This window comes from Ziziphus jujuba, chromosome 9, assembly GCF_031755915.1.
Source record: "Ziziphus jujuba cultivar Dongzao chromosome 9, ASM3175591v1".
In the NCBI taxonomy this organism is placed as follows: domain Eukaryota; kingdom Viridiplantae; phylum Streptophyta; class Magnoliopsida; order Rosales; family Rhamnaceae; genus Ziziphus; species Ziziphus jujuba.
Genome location: NC_083387.1, coordinates 11,269,057 through 11,295,917, shown reverse-complemented (window position 1 = coordinate 11,295,917; position 26,861 = coordinate 11,269,057). Strand labels below are relative to the sequence as shown.

Sequence of the window (26,861 nt, the reverse complement as noted above, 5' to 3'; positions counted from 1 at the left end):
CCCATCCAAGATCGTTGTCATTTTGCTGTTCTTCCCCTCAGTTTTCAAATTACACACATCTTGCGTCGTCTCTCCGCTGTCTGAAAACACACACGCGCTCACTCACAACACACTCTTTTTCTTAGCTCTGGCAAGCCAAAATCCCCAGAAAGACCGTACGATCGGACGGAGCATAGCCAGTGCTGATGGGTCCCTCAAAGAATACGGTGCGTACCATCTCACAGGAGGCGTTCGATGAGCTGGTGAAGGAGAACATGGACGACCTTGGCATGGAACCCCATGAGGCTCTCCAAGACGCCTTCCAAACTCTCACTCTTCAGGGCGTCGATCTCTCTGGTTTAAAACCCTAATCTCCATCCCTCCTTTTTCTATTTCTTCTTCTTTACTTGCGATTTTGTTTGATTCTGAGAAAAAATGTGGGATTTGGGTAAAAGAGAGAGAGTTCAATTGAATTCTGGGATTTGGGTCGCTCTGCATTTGCTTAGCTTCCATTGACAAATCTCTGACTGCTTTGGTAGTACTAATAAGCTCAAACGGCAATAAAGTCACTTTCTTTTACAAAAAAATTCTCTGCTTTGCCCGCATTTTCTCTGCAACCAAACAGAGTTCTTTCTATGAATTTTTCATACATTTGATGAGCTGATTTAAATGTGCTTTGTTTGTATCACAGGAATTGTCACTTGTATCCCAGGAGAGGGTAGTGTGAAGGATAATCCCGTGATGCAATGTTTGGATAGATTGAAGCAATTGGATGGTGGTTCTAAAGATCAAACTAGCGTTGATAATTTGGTTGAAATGGAGGAGTTGTTTAATAAGCTTACCGAGCTATGTGGTGCACAAGGTTCCGGAAATCCAGCGATTGCCACAAAGAATGGTGGGGTGGAATTGGTATGTTCTATTTGTTCTAAGATTCGAAATGGGCACGAACCAGCTCTTGTTTCCGCTTTGAAGGCAATGGCAGCTTTGCTTCATGGTATTACCTTAATGCAATTTGCTTCTGGTTTTATGTGTTAGCTTTACTGAGCTTGAAATGGATAAAAACACTACCATTGTCCTTTTTATTTCGTCTAACCTTTTAAGTTATTCTTAGACCCTGAAGTTGTTTGCCTTTGATTTGTTTGATAACATTAAAATGCCATTCCCGGGGTCTGCCTTCTTGCCAATTGCAGATCTTCAAAGTACAGAAACATTTCGAACCAGTGATGGACAATCAATTGTGGTGGGTATTCTAAATGATAGCAGCCAAAATGTGGACATCCTGAATAGTGGTTTTGCTGTGGTTGCTGCCGCTGCAACTGGTAATGAGATTCTAAAGGAGTCATTCATGGAGTTGAAAATTGATGAATTAATTCTGCATATACTGAACAGCAAGAGTAAAGGTAGCGTTCAAAGTTTGTATGATGCCATACGTGTTCTCCTAACACCTGATGATAATCGCGTTGTGGCATCACAAGTGAGTAAACAAACCTCACAAACTGTTCCTGAATTTTGTTCTTGCCATTTGTAGAATTATTGAATTTGCAAGCATATTTCTCCCTTTTAAATTGATCACTTTTATGTGGTTAGCATCTTTGAGTTATGGTTACATTTCTATTCAAATTGATCAATACAACCTGAATTGCAAAACGTGTTTCGAAAAGTAACTGTAACGCATGGAAACTTCAGGTTTATGGTTATGCACGGAAATTTGCCAAGATTGGAATTGCAGGTGCTTTGGTGGACACACTTCTGGAAGGGCTAAGCTCTCCTAGTATAGTTTCCACAAGCATTGCTTTAAAGGCTGTTGCTGTCAATGTAAGTGTTATGTTTTTGCCAGATATGCACCAACTTATTGGGACATTTTCTTGAAACTGGGTTTTTGTCTTTTCTGCAGGATGAAATATGTAAATCAATTGCTGAAAATGGAGGTATTGATGCATTACTCCGATGTATTGATGACAGTGGTGAACAAGGCGACAAAACTGTAGCTAGAGTTTGCTGTTCTTTGCTCTCGAAGGTTTAAAATCTTCAGCTTTGTTTTTTACAAACGGATAGTTTCTACATCTATCTTTTAACAGCATGCAAAATCTGTTTAAAATTTCCTAATTTTCTGTTTTGCCTCTTGCTTGTATTGCTTGAAATTATGTTGTCGACAATATGGTTATGGACTATTGTTATTCTAATTTCTTATTTTGACCTGTTAAATGCTTAAAATAGATGTAATTAAGAGAAGTGCAATATGTGTTGATCATATGGGCATCAACAGTTGTCGGTATTGTGCTGAGTTTTTCTTTTCGGTACTTTCATTAGTTATACCATTTTTCTTATTGAATAAATAGAGATGGAGGATTTTCGTTTTCAAACTCAAAGGAAATATGAAAGATAATTTTTCTTGTCAATTGTGTTAACTCCATCCATAAATATATATGGGAGATCTTGAATTATATATGCACTATCTGCAAGTAAATTTGTACTCAAAAACAAAAATTGTTGTAGCTATATATTATCAAAAGATAAATAACTTCAGTTTGGTATTTTGTTGCTTGATATTACTTTAGGTGATATCATTTAATGAAGCTTTTTTAGTGGCTAATGTGTTGAAATGATTAGTTGGCAGGAAGTGACATGAATAAGAGTGCTATTGTGGAGAAAGGCGGCATGGATAGGCTTGTCAAGCTTTCAACCAGATTCTCTGATGATCCTTCTGTCCTACAAGAGGTAAATAACTTTATGTTCTTGCACATATCATTGTGCATAATTGTCATGCTAATGAACCAGCCATGAATAGTGGGATTACTCTAAAATTTTGGTATACCTTTTGTGAAAATAATAGCTGATGTATTAACTGTGATAAGATGTTTGTTGATTTTGTTTTAATTATCATGCTCTAAGCGAACTGTTATCTGCAATATAGTTGGAAATATCATGTTGTTTATATTTCTTGTACAAATTCATTTATTGAGTTAACTATTCACGTTATGTTACAGATTTTGTCTATCATCTCTGTACTCTCCTTGAGATCCCCAGACAATGCAGCACGTGCAGTTGAAGCTGGGGCTGGAGACTTTGCTATCCAAGCCATGCAAAAGTTTCCTGCAGCTCCGCAAATGCAGAGGAATGCTTGTCTCATGATACGGAATCTAGCCGTTAGAAACCCGGAAAACAGGCAAGTCTTTTATCTCATATTTCAAGCATATTACAGATTTCAAGTTTTTTAGCACAGTATAACACATTTTAGTCCATTTCTTAATGGAATCCAATCTCCATTAAATTATTTGAGGCATCAAACAAGAAGCATAAAACATTTTGAGTCTATTTCTTTGTGGCTTCCAACTCTTTTTAACACACTAATTGAGGCACCACACGCAAAGAATTGCTTAAAGGACAATTTTTGTGAAAAACCCATGTATTTCATTTGACAGAATTCTTCTTCTAAATAATGGTGTGGAGAAATATGTAAGGAAAGCCAAGCAAAGCCATGAGAGCTGTAAGGCTGCTGCAACTGACGCTCTAAGGGATTTGGGACTCGATAACTACAATTCATAAGTTTTGAACTGTTCACCTAGAGGCTGTGACAATTTTGGGGAGATTTTTGTTTTCCTTAATGTTGCGCCGTTTGAAATTAAAAATCATGCATTTCTTCAAAAAAGAAACAGGATGAAAATTTTATTCTTTTGTTCATTTTTAATTCTGAAGGCAACTGTTTGTCCATTTCTGTGAATATAAAAAATAAATAAATTACCTTAAGATGAATCATATTCAATGACAAATTTGTAGCTGCGTAAAGTAAAATGACAAATTTGCCTTGTAATGGCATGCCAATCCAATAGCCCTGCTTAGGAAAATAAATACTAAAATCTTTTGCTAATACTAAAATGCAATGTAATATAGACCCGTAAGTTCATACATATCAGCATAATCAATAAAACCAGGTACCAATCAAAATTGTACATTCCATATCAAAGTTGTTACAGTTTGGAAACATGACAAAATTGTTTTGATTAAAATTTCAAACATTTCAACCAGTCACAGAACATCAGAAATTGCCAGTTCCAATTTGGTAAAAGCTTCTCAAAACAGAGTGAACAAAAAATAAAAAGAAACTCCAATTAGATTTGTTTCAGGCCTCGACTTTTTACAATTATAATCTTCTCTGAGGGATCAGTTCGTTCTTCTATCGACATTGTAACAGTCTACAAGAGAAGAGGCAAAAGGCATCCCTTAGATGACAATTTAAAAAGATAAAAGCTGCATACAGAAAGACTATCCCAATCTTTTACAAAGGGGAAACACCCTGCAACAGGCAATTAATAACGTTGAAACAAAATTTAACTTAGTACCCAATTTTTTCCTTCAGAAAGTCAAGTCATAACCAAAAAAGCCTGAACCAGTTGCCCTACGAGTGAGTTCACTAAATTTGAGGTTTATGTTGTTCTGATGTATGGACAAGCCTGTATAGCAAAAGAACGTCAAGCAGTCTTTCCACATCCGATATCAAGCAAACACAAGAACAATAGGGCAGGAATCTAACACATACCAGTTGACTGTTATAAAGTGATGCTATTGGAACATCTTGCTGTATGCCTTTCTCTCCTGATCACGCCTATTGGCAATCTGTACACAAAAATCATACGTAACGCAAGTTGACAGTGGTATATATTTTATTAGCACAAAATGGTCAAGAGTTTTAGTTTAATCTAAATACCTTCTTCTTAGCAGCAGCAAGCTCCTTTTTTATTCCAGCTGAAAATCACCAGACAATCTATCAGAAAGTTGTGAAAAATTTAATCTTATATACCTTATAACTCATTATAGAGGATTAATCATTTAATTCAGGTTCAGCTACATATTTATTTTACATAAATGAAATTTGTTAAATCGGAACAATTAGCAGATGCCTAATAAATCAACAAACAGATGCCAGTCAATTCCTTTCAAAACTCCAAATATGTTCTTGGTTAATTAAGTTTGACATGGATATAAAATTGAAAACCAAATTTAAATATCATGTTACATGATGAAAGAAGATAGTTCCTTATGTCATGACCCACCGTATAAACATCAAAATCAAACATCGTAAAAGAAAAGGAATCCTAAAGTATTAGCTTTATGACCAAGGCCTAATCTAAAATTGCCACTAACCATCATTTGGCTCCAAATCCAATGCCTTTTTGAAGCTTTCAACTGCAGCATCAATGTCGTTAAGTTGCATGTATGCCTGATCAGAAAAGGAAAATAATTGTTAGAATTGAAAATGTGAATCAATAATCACCACAGCTACTAGAAGCCAGCCAGTATAATGAAGGCTCACCACAAGGAGTATTATGAATAATTTCCAATAATCGAAAATATGCCAGGTGCTTGGAACCAGCAGCAATAATATAGAGGCTCTAGAATACAGTCAAAAATTTAAAGCAAACTAATAGTAGATAGGCAGGCACAAAGAAGACAACAAAAACAGAGAAAATATAATGGGAAGGATTTGCCTATATTATTCTAAGGGAAGAATGATGCATCATTTAGAAAATTACAAACAGTAACATATATGTGCGAACATGGAAATAGAACAAGATTTCTTCAAAGAGCAGAAAGCATCTAAACAAAGGTTAATGGCAAACTTCATTCAACATATGTGACAGGTCCAGATCAAATTCATGCAAGATCACATCCTCCTACTTCCTAACGGCCAAAGATCTCTATGAAAGTAGATACCAACCTGACCTTGGCGAAACAAAGCTTTTACATTGTTGTCTCCATCACGCATTGCAAAGTCCGTGTCTAACAATGCTCCTTTCAGATCTCCTAATTTCAATTTACAAGCCTAAAACAACTTATCAGGCATACGTTATTATGATTAAAAAAATAATAAAAAATTATAAAAAAACTCCATTAAATTATAATAAAGCCAGGGTGAAATATTTACATCAGGTAAATCAACCTTGCATAAGAAAGAAAATACATTTTAATTCACTTCACATTTCTTCTCTATTGATTTAACACATAAAAACATTGGCCAAAAATTAAATTATGTTTTACAAGTAATTTGGAACCTGTTTAAAAAACATTGGTTTCAGGAAGAGCAACGAAATTATAACTAAGCAATAAAATGAGTTCATAAAAAAGTTCAAAACCAGTACATATAAAGCACCAATTACATTACATAAACAAAAAGAACCAAACTAGCACTTAATATCAGCTAAATCAGTATTTTGCAAAGCAAGCCAAACACAAAATGGACCAAGTTAACAGATAGTCGAGTCTAAGAATTCAAATCCATTTCACAAGCTATCTCCAAATTCCTATGATATCAGATATCATGTTAAAGTTTTGGTGATTCAAATGTCAGTATCCAAAGAAAAATTCATTTCCCCGTATATTTATAGGTAAAATATCTAAGCAGGTGACACCATAACTCCAAAAAAAAGAGGGGAAAAAAAAGAAAAAACAAGAAGGTAGAAATAGAGCTTACAGAGCTGTTTGTGAAAATCTGCGACTTAGTCTTTCTCAAGCATGAGCTCTTTTCTACAAGGCCAGGGGAAGACGAATAGAGTTAGATTGCACTGATGCATGTTTCTATAGAACTTTCCATAGAGTATTAATAGGATCAGCATATCAAGAGGAGAAAAGTGAGTTCACCTTCATCAATGCCATCTTTTTCCCAACAAATATCCAGGTACCGCAATGCCTTCCGATACTTTCTAAGAGCCATCTTATAGTCTTCTTTCTGTGATGTTACAATCACATTTTATCAATAACATAACAATAGGAAAGACAATTAGAAGAAAATTAGAACATGATAAAATACAACATATAATGATCTCCATCACCCAAACTTCATCTGCCAGAGAGAACATATTGTATCTAAAAAGGTTTCTCTTAGGTAGAATTTGAATACCAAATTTGAAATGTAAGTCGTATACCTTGTAATTGTCATTACCGAAAGCCTTAATTGAGTCTACGGCTGTCATCCACCAAGCGAGTTCACTAGGACTGTCATTAAGATCAGCTGGCCAATCAGGATAAGCATCACCATCCTTGAAAAAGTTTGATATCCCATCATCTGCCCCCTCAGGTATCTCTCCACAATCCACAATGTTAACATCAACAGTAGGACAATCATTTTCACCGATTGTAACATGTTCCATTGATCGCACTACTCCCATTCCTTTGACTACCTTCCCAAATACAACATGTTTCCCGTCTAGATGAGAAGTGCGGGTTGTTGTGATGAAAAACTGAGAACCATTCGTGTCTGGACCAGAGTTAGCCATTGATAACATTCCTTTCCTTTCATGTTTCAGTTCAAAATTCTCATCTTCAAATTTCAACCCATATATTGATTCTCCTCCTGTACCATCACCAGCAGATATATCCCCACCTTGTACCATAAAGCCCTTGATAACACGGTGAAAACGGACCCCCTGAAACAATAGAAATAACAGAAGAATCCAATCAAGATAGAGTTGGCTAGATAGCAATAATCAGTTTTATAACATACTAGGATACCAAGAAAGAGCCTAGCCATTAGATAATCCAACCTTTTTAACAGAAGGATGAGGAAAAACACCGTGATGTTCATATCAGCTAAGTGAGACTTCAATCATACTGTTACACTCATCTTTCTATACACCCTTAGCCTAAACCACTCCAGGGCTACAGAGAAAGTTTTCAACTATTTTAAAAATCTCCTTATGGTCCGTATGATTGCCATGAAATCCTTTATGCACAGCCATTTAATAAATAAAGCCTCGATAATAAAATACTATTGCATAAAGCTCTACAGAGAGAGAAAGAGAGACAAAGAGAAGCAAAATTCCAAATGCCTAAATATTTCATCCAGTGAAAAATCCGTTTTCCAAAAAAGAAAAACAAAATATAAGGAAATAAAGAAGAAAAACTGGTTGATGAAAAATAGATAAGTAACTTCTCTATAAAGCTTCTACCGACAACCAAACATAGATACCAGATAACATAAATGACCTCAAGAGAAACACTTTCTCATTAAATAGAAAATAAAATCATTCTGATCCACCAGTACATAATACACATATTAGATTAACGAGAAATGAGATACTAACCAAACACAGTCAAACAACTTAATCCGAGATAATCAAGAGTATCACCATTTTCCACACCCAAAAAAACGCCAAAGAATATCCATATAACAATAATGGAATAGAAAGTGAAAAATAATCCATTTGCCAGCAATAAAATATTTAGCAACTGAAAAGAAAACTATACTATGCTGCCCAAAAAAAAACAAAAAAAAAAAAAAAAAACAAAAACAACAACAACAACAACAACAACAGCAACAGCAACAATATTGAAGAAATATGCATAGCGATATAGAAACAACCAAGATATTACATGTTTACATATATATATATATATATACAGAGAGAGACAGAGAGAGAGAGAACCTTGTAATGGAGAGGCACACCGGTATTGGGGGCAACTCCCATCTCGCCGGTACAGAGAGCCCTGAAGTTCTCGGCGGTCTTCGGAACGACATCGTTGTAAAGCTCCACCACTATCCTTCCTTCAAGCTCTTCTCCGATGCTTATGTCCAGATAGCACCTTGGCCTCCCCATTCTCTCTCTCTCTCTCTCTCTCTCCGTATCTTCTTCTGGACTCTTCTTCTCTCACAAGATTTAGTGGGAAATATCAGCCCTAAACTAACTCCCCGCTATTTATTTCAAAAAAACTCTCTCTTCCGCATCTGCCAATTTCAAACGCCTCGCTCTTGTTTTTTAAATTTCTATTGCCATTTGTTTCTGGTTTTTGCTGGTCTGACCCCAGTTGGGCCAATATGGTAAACGCCTGTGTTTTTCTTCAAGCCCTTTCCTTTTACCGTATTTAATTTTCACCCCGTTCTTTTTAATAAATTATTGTTCCTTTCAACTTTTTTTTAAATAAAAATTTTCTTCTCCTTAAAAATTAAAATTTTCGAGGGTAAAGGGTAAATGTTTTACCAAATACCATAAAGATATTGATCTTGAATCTCCGCTACTTCCCATTGCAATAAATTTGGATTTGAACCATTAAAAAGTCGTGTAAAATATACAAGCTTTTTTTAAATAAATAAAAAATAAAAAGAAGTAAACTTTGATATTTCATGTTCATGTAGGCAAATATATTTTTTTTATTAAGAACAAAATTATAAAATAAAAGAATTATCATTTAAAAATCAAAGAACTTTAATTATATTAATATTTTATTTTATTTTCTAATATCATTCTAAAACTTATTTATATTCACAGTTATCTAGGTTTTATATTAATTACAATGAATAGGTATCATTTTATACATCAATTTCAGCATAAAACAGTAAAAGTAATAAAGAAGATTTTATATTATTAACAATGTACTTTTATTAAATAGTCATGCAAAATTATCGTAGTAAAAAAAAAACAATTTAAGGAAACTTTGAAGCAAAAAAATAATAAGAACAAAGAAAACCAATGCACATGAATAAAACAACACTTTATGCAACTTTTGCATGCAAAAATGAGTATAAAATTGTGCACAAGAAATGCAACAATGTCTAAAAAAGTAGAAAAACAAGGTTCAGAGTGCAAATACTAAGATAAAAGGAGGGGGCAACAAAACCCGGCAAACGCGGCGCGTAGCCCGTAGGGGAGTGCAGGATGCGGATAAAATTTTCAGGAAAAAAAAAAAAAAAACAAAACAAAAAATTTGCAGAAGCGACAATCCATGTTTGGGATTTGTCACCTAGGAGGTGTTTGACAGCTTGCAGAGTACACGTGTCAAAGCTCTGTTGATCATTGGTTTTGTACGTTGGGTAGGCAAAGATCAGCAGAGCATTTATAATTTAATTTTAGTTAATAAAATTTATTTGGGTACGGAAAATAAAAATAAAAATAAAAAAAAGAAAAAAGTCAAAAAAGTCGAGAGGATGGGGATTTGTGGGGTGCGCATTGCGCCCAGAGTGTCCGTTAGAGGGTGGAGTGTGATGGGAGAGGAAAGGAAGAGGCGTGGTGTGTCTTCGTTGTCTGGACGTTATCGTCGGAATAATAAACTTAGTGGGAAGCTGGCCATCGGTTACGTCAACCACAATGTTAGAAATTCAACCATATCCAAATCTTCATAGTATTATTACCCCCCAACTAGCTACCCATTTTAACTTTTTTTCTTTTTTAATTTTCCAAATTTCCTTTTTTAAAATATATATTTCTGTCCATTTTGATTAGACTTCGAAAACAAAAATGACACTGCTTTGTTCTTTAATGCAAATAATGGAATTATTTATATTTATAATTGAAAGATTATGATTTAAAATAAGTATAAAAAATTATTATAAATGCTTAGAAAACATAATTAAGAATAAATTACTTCAATAGACAACTGCAGCCTCTATCTCAATTGCTGGTTCTGCTATTGGCACAAGTGTTCCTCTCTCTGTTTTCCAAAGCCATTTTGTCCCTATGCTGGAAGTCGCATATGAAGAGTGGATTAAAAATCTAACCCAAAAAATGTCTACTCATAAGTCAGGCACGCTAGTGCACCAAGCCAAAATCCTTCACCTTAGTGAAATAGACTAAGCAAGCCTGGTTTGGTTCAAAAGCCTTAAGTTTTATAATACATTAAGATTTTTAGCATAATTGATATATATACCATATAAGTGAGATCCATATATAATACTTCTACTCATAGATGGTGTGAATGAAAAATGCACTAGAGGGAATATTCGAATCAATAGTTTAAAATTTAAAAAGGAAATATCTATGTAGTATGACCTCGGAAAACACTATAATTATACGCATAATCTTTTCCAAGGTTGGTGGGTGTAATTCTATAAAAAAACAAAAAAAAAAAATAAACAAATAAGAAAAAAAAACAAGTTGGAGCGTGTAATTTAAAAAGACAAAAAAAGAAAAATCAACATAGGACATGCATATCTTTTTCTATAGATACATATAGACAGACAATATGCCATGGCTTCAGCCCAAAAAATAATAATAATAAAAATAGATAAAAAGATATATGCTATGGCACTAAAACAACAATTTTCCGTTGTTGATATTAATTATTACAAAAGCTCAATAAATAAACAAATTGGAACGCTGGGATAGGTCCATTAAATAGCAGCGCATAGATCATGACTCCCTAATTTTCAAGTGCTATCTGCAGTTTGGTTGGTTGCGAGTTGAATCCACGCAAACATGACTTGTGCACAGCCCAGTTTTTAGTGCTCAAGTTGGGTACACAAACACATAATCCACACAAAATAATAATAATAATAATAATAAATACATAGATATATGGATAATTCTTTGGTTATGTACAAAATTTTATTTAGGGGTCAACTTATTACAAGTAATATAACAGAGCAAGAAACTAAATTAATTATTAGTAGTAGGATGAATTCTTTAAAATATAAATATGCATATAGATAAAATATAATGCAATTTCTCCCACTCACCAAATTAATATGATATCATAATCCGACTGTGATAATTTAATTGGCTTGCTCTATATATATGAATTGATTAATCAGCAGGAACTAGGATGGTGATAGGCAAAACTCTATAAAAATCCTTTGCGTAATAAAATAGTAAATGTGGACCCTAAGTAATACAGTGCGCCTCCATATGAATCATTGTTATTGGTAAGGAAAAGGCCTGTCCTTGTTGATTCTAAAACCGAAAATTGATGTGTGAAAAGACGGCATTTTCAAGACCAAGTACTGATGACATCATCATTTTTTTTGGGTGTGGTCCGCCGTGCCTATAGCTAGAAAGGTTATTGATTTGGTTGGTTTTTATTACTTTTTACTTTTTAGATATACACTGTAAAGTTACTTGATTCCTGCATCTTTTGATTAGCACAGTGTGGCTTACGATATACATTTTACTTGTTGAATTTCTAAATATTCATATTCATCCTGATGTGGTTCATTTGTTTGAATATCAAAAGAAGGTATTATAATGCTATGTGATATATATAGTTTTTGTCTTAATTTTTTTTTATATATATTTCAAATTTTTTTTTAAATTATTGTTTTTTATTGATTTTTATTACAAATGTTTCCAGTTGAAAATTAATTTAAATATTTTTAAATTTCTAAAACCATTTTTAATTTCTCAAAAACTATATCAAACAAAATTTATATGTAATAAATACATAACATCATATTTTGTTAATTTTTATTATCATGTACAATATAATTTATGAAGAATCACTTAATTTTATGTTTTTTTTTTTTAATTTCTATGGTGATTTTCCTAAAACAAGATTATTAAAAATCACTTTTTTTTTTTTTTTTTTTAACAAATACTTAGTCTAGCTTGCTTGGCTTGTATGTTAACGTGTGTGGAACCCACCAGGGACAATTATGGCACTGAATACCATTATCCCAATCGTTTTCATGGCAAGGCCTGCTTACACAAATCAAAATCCTTCAAAAACACTTTGTTCATAATGTAATTTGCTTTATATGAGATATATATATATATATATATATATATTTCTACGAACGAAATCTTCAGACGACAGTGATTTTTTTTTTTTTTTTTTTTTTTTTGGCCAAGGTGATTAGAGATGACTTCGTTAACAAGCAGTTGAAACAAAACAAGGTTTTTACCAACCCCAAAAAAAAAAAAGAAAAAAAAAAAGGTGGAAACAAAACATAGCCATCCCTTCAAGAATAATGGTGGGAATGAAAGGACGCTAATATGACTTGAAAACCGAACACTATTGTAGAGTAAGAGCCTAGTTGAATGACCAGTGAAAATAAAAAAAAAAGAAAAGCACTTTTTAGCCTTTCGAAAGCGTTAGTGGGCCTACATTTTTCTCAGCCCAATTGAAGTTACCCTGGAGTTGTGCTTTAGCTTCCCTTCTGGAAGCCCAAGCCTAACAAGGGTTGTGCTAACTGCTAAGCGATTTGAAGTTGGATAGTTCTTTCTACACGATCTAAATCTTTGTTTACATAGCATTTTGACATAAAATTACAAAAATATATTTCGACTTTAATTTCTCATTTTCAATTTTTTAGCTGACCAATTATCTCCTTTTTTGGTCTCTTCCCCACCGCGGGCGTTCCCTTGCACCAAAGATCAATAGCAAATCTCCAACGTAACTACTGCCCGGTTTAAATGAGTTTGCATTAATAGATAACAGGGTTAATATTTATTTATTTATTCATTATTATTATTATTTTTATTTATAACAAAGACTAGAAAAATCTAGCTTAGTACTTATGGAGTGCTTGTTTATGTATATGTTGGTCAAAACTATAGAAAAGGTTGGGAACACTGAACAGAAGATTTTATGATTGAATACCATGTAGATAGAGAAAAAGGAAGAAATTAGAAATTAGACCAACAAAACGTAGTTTAGTTTTAAAGAAGGCTAATAAATCGGAGGAAACTTTAAGGTAGATTGTGGAGATTAAACCCATTAATAAATAATAATAATAATAAAACAAATAACCAGTATTAACGACGAAAATGATAGCTTCAGTGATTGAGCACTTTTATTTATATTATGAGAATATGGATTGAGTAATGAGATAACAGAATTTGAAATCATTTGTAATTTTTAGAAAAAATAAATAAATAAATAGCCATTATCGATTGTGGAAGCATCGTTAGAAGGTTTCATGTGTCTGCTACAATTGCCAGTGAACTTTTTCATGATTGTAGCTGCTGCATGTTGGATATGGAATTCCTAAAGTGGTGGTGGCTGTCATGCAGAGATAGAAGCCCTAAAGAGAAAAGAAAATGATTAGTCATAAATACTTGAACGACTAAAATATCCATAATTATTATTATTACTATTATTATTTTTAAATATGTGTCTCCTTCTTCCTAATCCTCTCGAATCGGTAGATCGCATTGGTACAGAAAGAATGTCAACAACCTGTAGAGGGTGAACATCGAACCTCTTTTGGTAATTTCTCAAATGGTTTAAATTTCTTGTGCAACAAACCCTAACGACATGTTTAGGTAAAGAGAAAGTTAGTGGAAAACTAATTTTTTTGGGAAAGTCATGATTTTTTTTTATTTGGATATTTATTTTGAGGTGGAAAAGTGTGGACCCAAGAAATTAGATTCCCACCAATGTGGGACAATATGTGGAAAAATTATTCCCACCTATATAAGTGTCATTTTAAGAATTCCAAAGAAAATAGTTTTAAAATTTTTTTAAAATACATATTTATCCTTAATTTATTATACAATATTAAATTTAATTACTTATATGTCCCAACTTTCCTTTTACTTACCAAATAGATCAAGTAAAAAATAAATTCTTAAAAAACTAAATCCCAGTAAACTAAATTCCGAAAATCAGTTTCCTCCAGTTACTTTTCTTTTTACCAAACAGGCCGTAAATGGATTATCAAGAGATGACTTTGGGAAGAAAATTAACCTTAAAATGTGCAAACAACTTAACAAAGAGCGTCACTATAAGAACCTATGCACCTATCTGCGACATGGAAGACTTGCAATTGTCACAATAGGATATATTGTAAATGGAAGCAGTCAAAATGTAGGACTAGTAGACAATGAATTCATTTATACTTTCATGGCCCTTCGAAGCAATTTTGAAGAAATTTTATATGAAAATGCAATGTGAGTAGAAAATTGGATCGTGTAAAAAGTGCTACACTTTGAATTTTAGGCCAATCCTAGACGACCAAGACCAAATAATTATACCACACTGCGGTTCATTTAATACTTCTTCTTTTCTTTTTTGGGTAATAAAAAAATGAGTTTCTTGGTGAAGTTCCTCAGTCTAGGAGTTATTTGGATAAGTATACCATTTTTAAGCCTGCTTTGTAAGCTAGCTTGTTTGGATCATGGCAAGAAGATATGAAGCCTTTATAGTCCCCTTTCCATGGGAATAAATTGAGTACACTGCAAGGCGAAAATGAGGTTTACGAGGAATCAAACTCACAACTTCAAACATGCAAGGTGATGGGAACGTTGGCTTCCTTACATTTGCTCCATCCCCTTAAGTATGAGTCCATTTGATACCTCTCGTAAAAACCTACGTAGTATTATTTTAATGCTACACAATGTTATATTGCATTACATAAATATAAGTGGGGGGCGTCATTAGATGCAATTTTTGTTTTATCTCTTTTCCTTTTGGTTTTGCTTTTATTTATTGTAATATATATATATATATATATACAAGGTATTATCAACGTGTTTCTCACGTTCACCCAAAGAAATAATAACATTAAAAATACATATTACACTACTAGAATCAAGCTGATACACGATGCAAGTATTGCGTCGCACTAAATAAACAGCGACGCATTCGATGGAGTCACCAAATATCCTATCACTAAATATGTAAGACAACGGGCAATGTATAATAACAATCGCCTATTCACACTTTTAGCGACGTACATTTAATTTTTAGCGACGCATATAGCAATGAACTTATAGCGATGCATAACATAGCAACTCTTTAAAATATTGTCGCTAAAAATGTTTTAGCGACTTGTTCATAAACCGTTGCTAAATTTTTGTGTCGCTAAACATTGATTTTGAATAGCGACTCATGTATTTTTAGCAACACATTTTTTTTGTCGCCTATTGAGCGATGCATGATGTTTTAGCAACGAATTATGTGAATCTCCTTGTTAGCGACCCATATATTTTTAACGACTCTTTTTTAGTGTCTCCCAATTAACGACCCATCCGTGTTTTAGCGATAAATTATAAGAGTCGCATATTTATGTGTTTTTAGCGACTCATTTTCTCATTTAGCGCCATATTCAACAATTAACTTAAAGCGACTCATTCATTTAGCGATAATTTATGAAAAAGTCATTAAAAATTTATTAGCGACGTTTTCGTTGAGGGTTGCTATATATTTATGTCGCTAAAATGGAAAAAAAATTCTTTTAGCGACATTTTGTGTAAAGCCGCGAAATTTATGAGTCGCTAAATTTATCTTATTATATGTCCTTATATATTTTAGGTGACTTTTTAGTATCTTCATGAGTCGCCATTTCTTTTCTATTATTTTAAATTTAATTTTTTTTATTTTTAAAAATTTATTAAAATATAAAAGTAATTATAATACAAAAAAATCCAAATTAGCTTCATTTAGAATAATTAGAATATAAAAATTTAAAATAAATACTTGTTCATAACAAAACAATTATCAATATAATTAAATATCATCTCATTGACATATTTTTACATATGTATACTTGTTGAGATGGAAGTTGACGTCTTCGTGTTGACGATATTACACCCTCATACTGCATATGGAAAAATAAAAAAATTTATTAACACTTATGTAAAATAAATTAATAAAAACTTAATCATTAATAAATTTGTAATTTGGTAAATGAAAATTTAATGAATATTACCTTCTTAAGATTTGACGTGGTACATTTCTCCTAATTAAAAGTGGAAAGCACATAAGAAAAAAATAATTAATGAATAAATAAATATTACTTAAAACATAAGTTAATAAATATACGTACCAATTTATTTAGAAGATATTGTTTATCCATATCCCCTCACAGTCATTACGAACATAGCCACTCTCACATTCATCCTCATGATCATTTTCATCAACACTTGGCAATTGTATGGCAAATGGATTGTGAGCCATCGTAGTATCGCCAAGAACATCTTCTTCAACAAAAGTACAATATCGTGGTGGAGTTAAAACAACAGACCATCTCGAATCAAGTTGATCTTCAACATAAAATATTTGTTGAACTTGTGAAGCCAAGATAAATGGGTCAGATTTATATCCAATTTTACTAAAGTTAACACTTGTAAACCCCATCTCATCAACTTTCACACTACTGCTGTCAACCCAATCACACTTGAACACTGGAATTCGAAACATAGTGTAATCGACGTCTCAAATCTCTTTTATGATCCCATAGTATGCCATCTTAGCTAAAATTGGATTACTATCCTTAGCACTAGCAAAATACTCACTTTTGACAATAACTTTGACACCACTATTCTGGGTGACCCTCTTATTATCCATATTTATAGTGTTGAATCTAACCCCTCTAATGACATATCCTTCATGTTTCATTACCACCCATTGTGGAACATGGGCTAACCATCTTAATGTTTCAGAAACTGTGTGATTAGGTTGACTTCGCTCCTGTGCAATATAGTCAATTGAAAAAAATATGAAAAATTAAAGCTAAAACAATGATATTAAATATTGAATATTTAACTTTCCCATACCTTATCACGTAACCAGTACATAAATGTACGTTTGTGTTCGTCTTGAAACCATTTTGCTTTTTTTCCTCGATTTTTTTTTCTTGACTTCAAGACTTCAAAATGAATACTAAAACAAATAAAAGTTGTTGTAATTAATAAAACTATCCAACATATCAACTTATTGATGCATATTAATATATTCAAAATATCAACTAAATTATACATGTTGATATATATATATATATATATTAAAAATATCAACTAATTTATACATTAACATGTATATACGCACCTGACATACGGTTCCACTTTTGGTGTATTCAAAAGTACGCATCTATGGACTTGCTCCCAAAGTTGTTGATCAATTGATTGATTTTTTTCACCTTTAATGGGGGCACCAACATCATCCTTATCATTTAACTTTTGATATCTACCAATTGGGTTTCCAACTGCATCTAACCCTCTCTGAAATTTACTACAAAACTCAATCACTTCTTCACATATGTAACTCTCGGCAATACAACCTTCTAGCCGATTTTTATTTCGAACATAACTTTTCAATACTTTCATGTACCTCTCAAACGGGTACATCCACCTGAAATGTATTGTTCCACACAATCTTACCTCTTGAACCAAATGTACAGTTAGATGAACCATTACATCAAAAAACGATGGTGGAAAGAATTTCTCTAGAAGGCACAAAGTTATAACAAGATCATTTTGAATTTTGTCCAATTCAGCAACAATGATAGACTTCTTGCAAATTGCATTGAAGAAAAAACAAAGTCTTGCAATTGCATGTCTCACATGTTTAGGAAGGATTGCACGAATTGTAAGATGCAAGAGTTGTTGCATCCATGTATGACAATCATGAGATTTCAATCCTACCATCTTTAAGTCCTCATTAAAACAACATTCCTAAAGTTTGAAGAATAACCATCTGGAACCTTTAAGTCCGCTAAACACTTACAAAACAATTTCTTCTCATGCTTTGATAATGTATAGCAGGCCGGTGGTAGGAAAATTCAATTTCCTTGCGGCTTAGGGGCCAAGTCTTTCTATAAACCCATTTCTTGTAAATCTAACTGAGCATTAACTTCGTCCTTCGTCTTACTAGGAATATTGAGCAATGTACCATATATGCTCTCACAAACATTTTTCTCAATATGCATAACATCTAAATTATGTCGCACATGGAGAAATTTCCAATATTCCAATTCAAAAAAATGGACTTCCTCTTCCAACATTCTTCAGAATCAACAGTCATGTTTCTCTTGTTTGAGTTATCAAAACTCATTGCATTAAGCTTATCCAAGATTTCTTCTCCAGTCAACGGTTTTGGAGGCACTTCAAATTCTTAAAATCCATTGAAAGACTTCTTTTGCCTTCTCTAGTGATGATTTGGAGGAAGAAATCTTCTATGCCCAGTAAAACTCATTTTTTTTTCCATGCTTTAGCCTTGTAGCAAAAGTATTTTCACTGCAAATTGGACAAGCATAATATCCCTTTACCGCATGACCGAACAAGTTACTATAAACTGGGAAATTATTTATTGTCCATAGCAACATTGCCTTCAAAGTGAATTTCTCTTGAAGGTAAGCATCGAAGACTTTAACACCCTCATTCCACAACCGCTGCAGGTCTTCAACTAATGACTCTATGTATACATCAATTTAATTTTTGGGTTGCTATGGTCCAGAAATTAGAAGACTTAACATCATAAATTTCCGCTTCATACACAACCAAGGAGGAAGATCATACACAACCGTCATCACAGGCCAACAACTATACCTACTACTCAACATATTATGTGGATTAACTTCGTCGGCCGCGGTCCCAAGTCTCAAATTCCTATCTTCGGATACAAAGTTTGGCCATAAACGATCAACCAACTTCCAAGATGGAGAATCCGCAGGGTGTTGCATTTCCCCTGTCTTAACCTTTCTCCCATTGGCATGCCATGTCAAATTCTTAGCCGTTTCAACACTACGAAACGTTTGTTTAAAACTCGGAATGATAGGAAAGTACCATAAAACTTTATTTGGAATATTGCTAACAACTCCATTTGTGAAGTCCCACATCGGTTGGAAAGAGGAACGAAATACTCCATATAAGTGGGTGTGGATACCTTTCCCTTGCGAGGCCTTTTAAAACCTTGAAGACTGGGTTGTAAGAGTATTCTGTAGGCCCAAAGAGGACAATATTGCATGCAGGTGGTCTGGGCTGTCACAGACGGTATCAGAGCCGGACCCAGATCGGTGTGCCAGCAAGGACGTTGTGCCCCAAAGGGGATGGATTGTGAAGTCCCACATCGGTTGGAAAGGGGAACGAAACACTCCATATAAGTGGGTGTAGATACCTTTCCCTTGCGAGGCCTTTTAAAACCTTGAAAGCTGGGTTGTAAGAGGATTCCCCAGGCCCAAAGAGGACAATATCGTATGCGGGTGGTCTGGGCTATCACACCATTCTTATCAATTTTCCATCTAGCAAATCCACATTTAGGACATTCATTAAGGTCCACATATTCCTTCCTAAACATAATACAACTTTTAGGACATGCATGAATCTTGATGTACTCCATTCCCAAAGCACTCAAAGTCTTCTTAACATTGTACATGACAACATCTCGGATAAAAATTGTAACAGTACATCAAAGCTCTTATCAGAATATCCATATCTTACCTTTAAGTTGTACAATTTAACCAAGGCCAACAACTTGGTAAATTTTGGTACAACCTGGGTACAAAGGTTTCTCCGCATCCTCCAATAGGGTAGCAAATTCATTAGGATCATTATCAAAAGTTTCTAATGCAGCACGGGTCATTTCTAAGCTATTGAAAGCCACGTCTTCCTTACTACCACTATCATTTTCATTATATTCTATATTAATATTCCCAAAATGAGAAGATGGTCCTATATTATCAGCACATGACTCACTGCCAAATCCATCGCCGATAGTTGACATCAAACCCATTCCAATATATATGGCCTTTAATATCCCTAATAGTATGGATTTTCATATTCCCATATTGCATGGAAGGACACCATATGGCATTACAATCATTGGCATTCTCGATGCTAAATTTCAAAAATTCACTCACCCCTTTAGCAAAATCGCTTGAGGTTCTATCCTTTGTTATCCACGATTTATCCATTTCCCTACCAATCTAAGCAGAACAATGTCAAACAATATGACCAAAAAAATTATCGACAAAAGCAAGATTAAGAAAATCCATCGCAGACAAATTATCGACAAAAGTAAGATTAAGAAAACCCAGCGAACCTAACCTTCAGCTATAATGAATACATAAATAAATAAAAAATAACCCAATCCACCACATGTCACAGCCAATCATAAAGCGAAAAGAAACTCATCGAAACCATGGAGACGAAGAAAGAATAAGCCAAGCTAACCACGAGGGTGACACAGAGAAATCCAACTTCCAGATAGCAATGCAGGCAAATGGAAACTTAAACACAAAATATTCCACTCTTCAAGTCTCTTTTAGATTGCTTCCAATTCTAACACTTATTATGAAGTGTACTAACACATATTTTATGAAAAGAAATGGTATTCAAAATTCCGCGTAAAATTTTAAAACGCACCAAAAATTTTAGGAAAATAGATAAACAGGCGACGTATTGAAATAAACTATGTCGTCAAAGGATAAACAGTTTCATAGATGCCCTTTTTTAAAATTCTTTTAAAACAAAAAAGTTTCTCCAAGTACTATTTATTTCCTTCTTAAACTTTTGGCAATAACTCTAAAATTGTAATTTTTCATTTAAAAAGCTAGATGAACTAGCGACTCATTGAAATAAACAGGCGACACATTTACGTATAAAAGGGTTGCTTATCCAATAGTATTTAAAATTTATTTTTTAATTTTAGTTAATTTTTTTTAAATCACATCTAAAAATATTTCCACATAGCATTCCAATGAACATCAATTCAATTAATCTAAAAATAGAAAACAGTTTTATCAATTCTCTTTTCAATTATTCACATATATGTGTATACACAAACACAAAAACACATCTCATGACATAATTTGAGATAGGATATAACAATTGTAAATTGATCTAAAGCAAGGACCCATAATCCAATTGCTCGACATAAGTATGTTCAACGAGTTGAACTTTCATGTTTTTGGCTGTCAATGGTAGTTTATTTGAACTCAAATAAAATAATAGATTACATTTGTTTCTTCTTTTGAAATAACAAGCGACGCATTAAATGATACATGGGTGCCAGATCATTTAAGGCGACCCTTTCGAAAGGACAATAGGCGACGTATAACAATATTTATGCGTCGCCTGTTAGCAAATATTTTTTTTTTGGTTTTTTTTATTTTCAATCAATTTGATTTTCTTTCAACATCAAATATCCAGTGAAAATATTTAAACAATTTATTAACTGAACATATATATATATATATATATATATATATTTTTAAAAAAAGCATGGTAACAGGCGATGTATAACAATAGTTGTGCGTCGCTTCTTAGTAAATCTTTTTTTTTGTTTTGGTGGGTGCTCTTTTTGTTTAATCAATTTGATTTTCTTTCAGCATCAAATCACCTGTGAAAATATTTAAACAATATAAATGAGTGTTTTTTTTTTTTAAATTATCGGTAATATGCGATGTATAATAATGTTTCCGCGTCGCTTGTTAGCAAATATATATATATATATATATTTCAATCAATATGATTTTCATAACAACATCAAATATCCAGTGAAAATATTTAAGCAACTTATTTACTGAACATTTTTTTTTTTTTTTACAAAAGCATGGTAACAAGCAACGCATAACAATAGTTATGCGTCGCTTGTTAGCAATTTATTATTTTTTATTTTGGCTGTTTTTGATTAATCAATCTGATTTTCTTTCAGCATCAAATCACCAGTGAAAATATTTAAACAACAAAAATTATATTTTGTTTTACATTTTTTTAATAGGCGACGCATAATCATATTTCTGCATCACCTGTTAGCAATTTTTTTTTTTGGGTTTTTTTTTTAAATCAATCTGATTTTCTTTACAACATTAAATATCCTGTGAAAATATTTAAGCAACTTATTAACTGAACATTTTTTGTTTTTTGTTTACAAAAGCATGGAAACAAGCGACGCATAACCATAGTTATGCGTCGCTTGTTAGCAATATATTTTGTTTTTTTTTTTTTGGGTGTTCTTCTTGATTAATCAATCTGATTTTCTTTCAGCATCAAATCACTAATGAAAATATTTAAACAACAAAAATTATTTTTTTTTTACATTTTTTTAATAGGCGACGCATAATCATATTTCTGCATCACTTGTTAGCAATTTTTTTTTTTTTGGTTTTTTTTTAAATCAATCTGATTTTCTTTACAACATCAAATATCCTGTGAAAATATTTAAGCAACTTATTAACTGAACATTTTTTTTTTGTTTACAAAAGCATGGTAACAAGCGACGCATAACCATAGTTATGCGTCGCTTGTTAGCAATATATTTTGTTTTTTTTTTTTGGGTGTTCTTCTTGATTAATCAATCTAATTTTCTTTCAGCATCAAATCACTAGTAAAAATATTTAAACAACAAAAATTATTTTTTTTTTTACATATTTTTAATAGACGACGCATAAGCATATTTCCGCGTCTCCTTTTATCAAATTTTTTTTCTTTTTCTTTTTTTTTTTAGCCAATCTGATTTTTTTTATAATATCAAATATCCTGTAAAAATATTTAAGCAACTTATTAAATGAACATTTTTTTTTTAAATCATGGTAACAGGCGACGCATAAAAATAATTATGCGTCGCTTGTTAGTAAATAATTTTTTTTTTTGTGTGCTCTTTCTGTTTAATCAATTTGATTTTGTTTTAGCATCAAATCACCAGTGAAAATATTTAAACAACATAAACTAGTGTTTTTTTTTTTTAAATATCTGTAACAGGCGACGTATAATAATGTTTCCGCGTCGCCTATTAGCAAATATATATATATATATATATATATATATATATATATATATATATATATATGTATATATATTTTTTTCAATCAATCTGATTTTCTTTACAACATCAAATATCTTGTAAAAATATTTAAGCAACTTATTTACTGAACATTTTTTTTTAACAAAAGCATGGTAACGAGCGATGCATAACTATTGTTATGCGTCACTTGTTAGCAATTTTTTTTTTTTTTGGTGCTCTTATTGATTAATTAATCGGATTTTCTTTCAGCATCAAATCACCAGTGAAAATATTTAAATAACAAAAATTATTATTTTTTTTTTTACATATTATAATAGGCGACGCATAATTATATTTCCGCATCGCCTATTAGCAATTTTTTTTTTTTGGTTTTTTTTTAAATCAATCGGATTTTCTTTATAATATCAAATATCCTGTGAAAATATTTAAGAAACTTATAAACTGAACATTTTTTTTTTTTGTTTACAAAGCATGGAAACAGGCAACGCATAACAATAGTTATGCATCGCTTGTTATCAAATCTTTTTTTATTTTTTTGGTGTGTGCTCTTTTTGTTTAATCAATCTTATTTTCTTTCATCATCAAATCACCAGTGAACATATTTAAACAAAATAAACTAGTGTTTTTTATTTTTTATTTTTAAATATTTGTAATAGGCGACGTATAATAATGCTTCTGCATTGCCTATTAGAAAATATATATATATATATATATATATATATATATATATATATATATATATATATTGTTTTTTTCAATCAATCTGATTTTTTTTACAATATCAAATATCCTGTGAAAATATTTAAGCAACTTATTTACTGACCATTTTTGTTTTTCACAAAAGCATGGTAATAAGCGACGCATAACAATAGTTATGCGTCGCTAGTTAGCAATTTTTTTTTTTTTTGGGTGCTCTTTTTGATTAATGAATCTGATTTTCTTTTAACATCAAATCACCAGTGAAAATATTTAAACAATAAAAATTATTATTTTTATTTTTACATATTTTAATAGGCGATGCATAATCATATTTCCACGTCGTGGGTTAGCAAAATTTTTTTTTTTTTGTTTTTTTTTCCAATCAATCTGATTTTGTTTCAGTATCAAATTACCAGTGAAAATATTTAAATAACATAAATGAGTTTGTTATTTTTTATTTTTTTAATCAATCTGATTTTCTTTCAAGTATACTTTATTTTCTATTTAAACTTTCAAAACACTTAAAATTTATATGCTTTTTAATTTTTGATAGGCGACGTAGTTTCTTCTTTATGAGTCGCCTGTTCTAATTTATTTTTTTTTTATTTTTGTTTGTGTCTTTAAATAATTTTATTTGCCCCTAAGATGTTCTTAATAACCATTTTTTATTCCCCAATATTCAGGAAATATTAAAAATAAAATGGCATGTTTTTTGATGGGCTTTCTTTTCAACAATTAACCCCAAGTACGGATACTTGAGAGTTGGAAGCAATCTAGGAAGTATGAGAAGATTTTGAAGGATCACTCTCTCATTAGGCATTCGTGTTTCTTTCAAGGGTTTGAAGGATTTTGTGGGTTTCTTTCCTAAATTTTAAAGTTCCTTCTTCCTCTGCTTCTTCTTCTTGCCGGTGGTTGGGTTGGAAGCACTTCACCCTTTTGCCGTGGCCATCGCCGTCGCCATGTTGGGTGGGTCGTGTACTTGGCCATCACGGGGTTGGGTGGCTGGGATTTTTGCCATCTCGTCGCCGGGACTGGGTTGCTGGGTTTCTGCCGTGCTGTCGCTATTGCCTGTTGTGGTGGCTTGAAGTTGCTCTTGATTGCTAGATTTGTAAAGGTGTGCTATTTTTCATCCATTTTGGGGTTCGGTGGTGTATGTGTTGCTTAAAAAAATATTATGTTTGCTGGTTTTGTTTTGTTTTTTTAAATATTTGTTCATTACTGTAATTTTGGTGGGGTTTTATGTTGTTAAAATCATGTCTTGTCGTCGACAATGGGTTAGCTAAATTTTGTTTGGAAAAATAGCTATATTTATTGAGTGGGGTTTGATTGTATGTAAAACAAAATGATATGCTAATATTTGTATTATGTGTTTATATGTTTAAATTCAAGATATAGCCTTTATAAATTGCATGGGAAATGTCAACGGTATCACAGATGGTGCTTTGTTGCGGGTCTTAAAACGACGTCGTTTCTATGGCTCAAAATCCATTAGTGATTTAGTCGCCTTTTGTGTTTGAAAATATTAATGACTGTTAAAGAGGATAGATGTTAAGAGAAGATACTATTACTACATCACTTGTTAAATAAATTACATGAATTTATCGTTTATTATTGTTATTAATGGTTTATTAATTATACTACACCCAATGTTCATATTGTTAGTAATATTAATTTTTGTTTATGTATTTTGTATGTAGAATTATGGATCCTTTTAATGAACATGTCCTCTCGGATGGGGATGGCGCTGGATCACCATCCAGTGATATGGAAAGATCGAATATGTCATCCCCAAGACATAGAAAACGAGGGGCTACAACGATGAAAAGCCTTAGGAAGTATTTGGCGGGAAACAAAAGCTTGGAACCTCAATATAATGAGGTTGGAGTTGCTATTAACTCTGAGGCCGTTTGACTGAACAATTTGGAGGGCTTGTTGGCTAGGAGCACAATACCAATTAATATACCTAATTGGAGAGATGTGTCAGATAGGTTAAAAAATAACCTATGGGCATCAATAAAGGTACAGAGTGCATTATTGTTAAATATTGTTTATTATGAATCATATTTAATTGATGAAGATTTTATAATTCCTTTTTTGCATTTGTAGCTTGTATGCATTTTACTTGCATTTTTAACTTACCGCATTTACTTGTCAATCAATATTACTATATATATATATATATATATATTTTTTTTTTTTTAATTTTGCAGCAATATACGGGTAAAGATGATAGTTTTAGGAAGGTAACTTTAAAAGATTGTTATGACAAACGGAGAAAATTCAAGAATTACTTATATAGATATTTTGTTCGACCATATATTGACACACCTGAAAAGTTGAAGCATCGACCCTCAATGTATGAATTCATAAGCCAAGAGGTGTGGGATGATTTTGTACAACAAAGGTTGTCGGATAAATTCCAGTTATAGTTTTATTTAATGCACGTTAATGTTGTATTAAATTGCACTATCATTATTTATATAAAAATTAAAATTTGTTATGGTGACTTAAATTATTTGGGTTTTCTAATATGTATGTTTATAACTTTTGTAGGCATTAAGTAAAAAATATTCGGAAAAACGGCAATTAAACAAGTATTTGCATAGGATGGGTGCAATGGGCTACGTGAGATTAGAAAGAGCCATTGCATGCAATTTATTTTTATTCACATTTAACCATATTAATTTTGTCATTGTTACTTGATCACTTGCATTATTAAAATTAATTTATTTGTAACTTTTGAAGAAACTTGAAAGAGGCACCGAAGATTATGTAGACCGAGATGACCTATGGATACGGGCACGTGTGGGGAAGGATGGAAAATATGCAAATGAAGAAACTGAACATGTAGCGGAAAAAATTGTGAGTATTGTATTTTTTATGAATATTTGTTGCATATATTATTATTTAGTTCATTATTATATAAACTGATATATTTAATCATTTAAACAATATATTGTAGAATGACTTAAAGAAGAAGGCAACAGAAGGAGAAATTCGGCCCTCACCTCCGGTGG

General features: G+C 32.3%; 2 protein-coding genes across 4 annotated transcripts; one reads left to right on the top strand and one right to left on the bottom strand.

Moving 5' to 3' along the window:
* Positions 1-3,735, top strand: LOC107411265 (uncharacterized). Its single transcript, XM_016018810.4, has 8 exons — positions 1-336; positions 671-973; positions 1,170-1,453; positions 1,666-1,794; positions 1,874-1,996; positions 2,590-2,697; positions 2,967-3,145; positions 3,402-3,735. Exons 1-8 carry the CDS (start codon positions 186-188, stop codon positions 3,523-3,525), a joined length of 1,401 nt encoding a protein of 466 aa, XP_015874296.3. The 5' UTR covers positions 1-185; the 3' UTR covers positions 3,526-3,735.
* A 160-nt stretch (positions 3,736-3,895) lies between these two features.
* LOC107411266 (peptidyl-prolyl cis-trans isomerase CYP40) lies at positions 3,896-8,763 on the bottom strand. Of its 3 annotated transcripts, none has more exons than XR_007243015.2 (10): positions 8,400-8,763; positions 6,900-7,400; positions 6,616-6,703; positions 6,449-6,501; positions 5,696-5,800; positions 5,122-5,197; positions 4,685-4,722; positions 4,517-4,593; positions 4,320-4,430; positions 3,896-4,172 (listed from the first exon to the last, which is right to left on the bottom strand). XR_007243015.2 is itself a non-coding variant. In XM_048480791.2 (9 exons), exons 1-8 carry the CDS (start codon positions 8,568-8,570, stop codon positions 4,540-4,542), a joined length of 1,086 nt encoding a protein of 361 aa, XP_048336748.2. In that variant the 5' UTR covers positions 8,571-8,763; the 3' UTR covers positions 3,896-4,430; positions 4,517-4,539. The 3 variants fall into 3 exon arrangements, 1 of the variants encoding a protein (XP_048336748.2); XR_007243017.2 differs by having other exon boundaries at positions 5,701-5,800; XM_048480791.2 differs by having other exon boundaries at positions 3,896-4,430.
* Between the last annotated feature and the right edge of the window lie 18,098 nt (positions 8,764-26,861).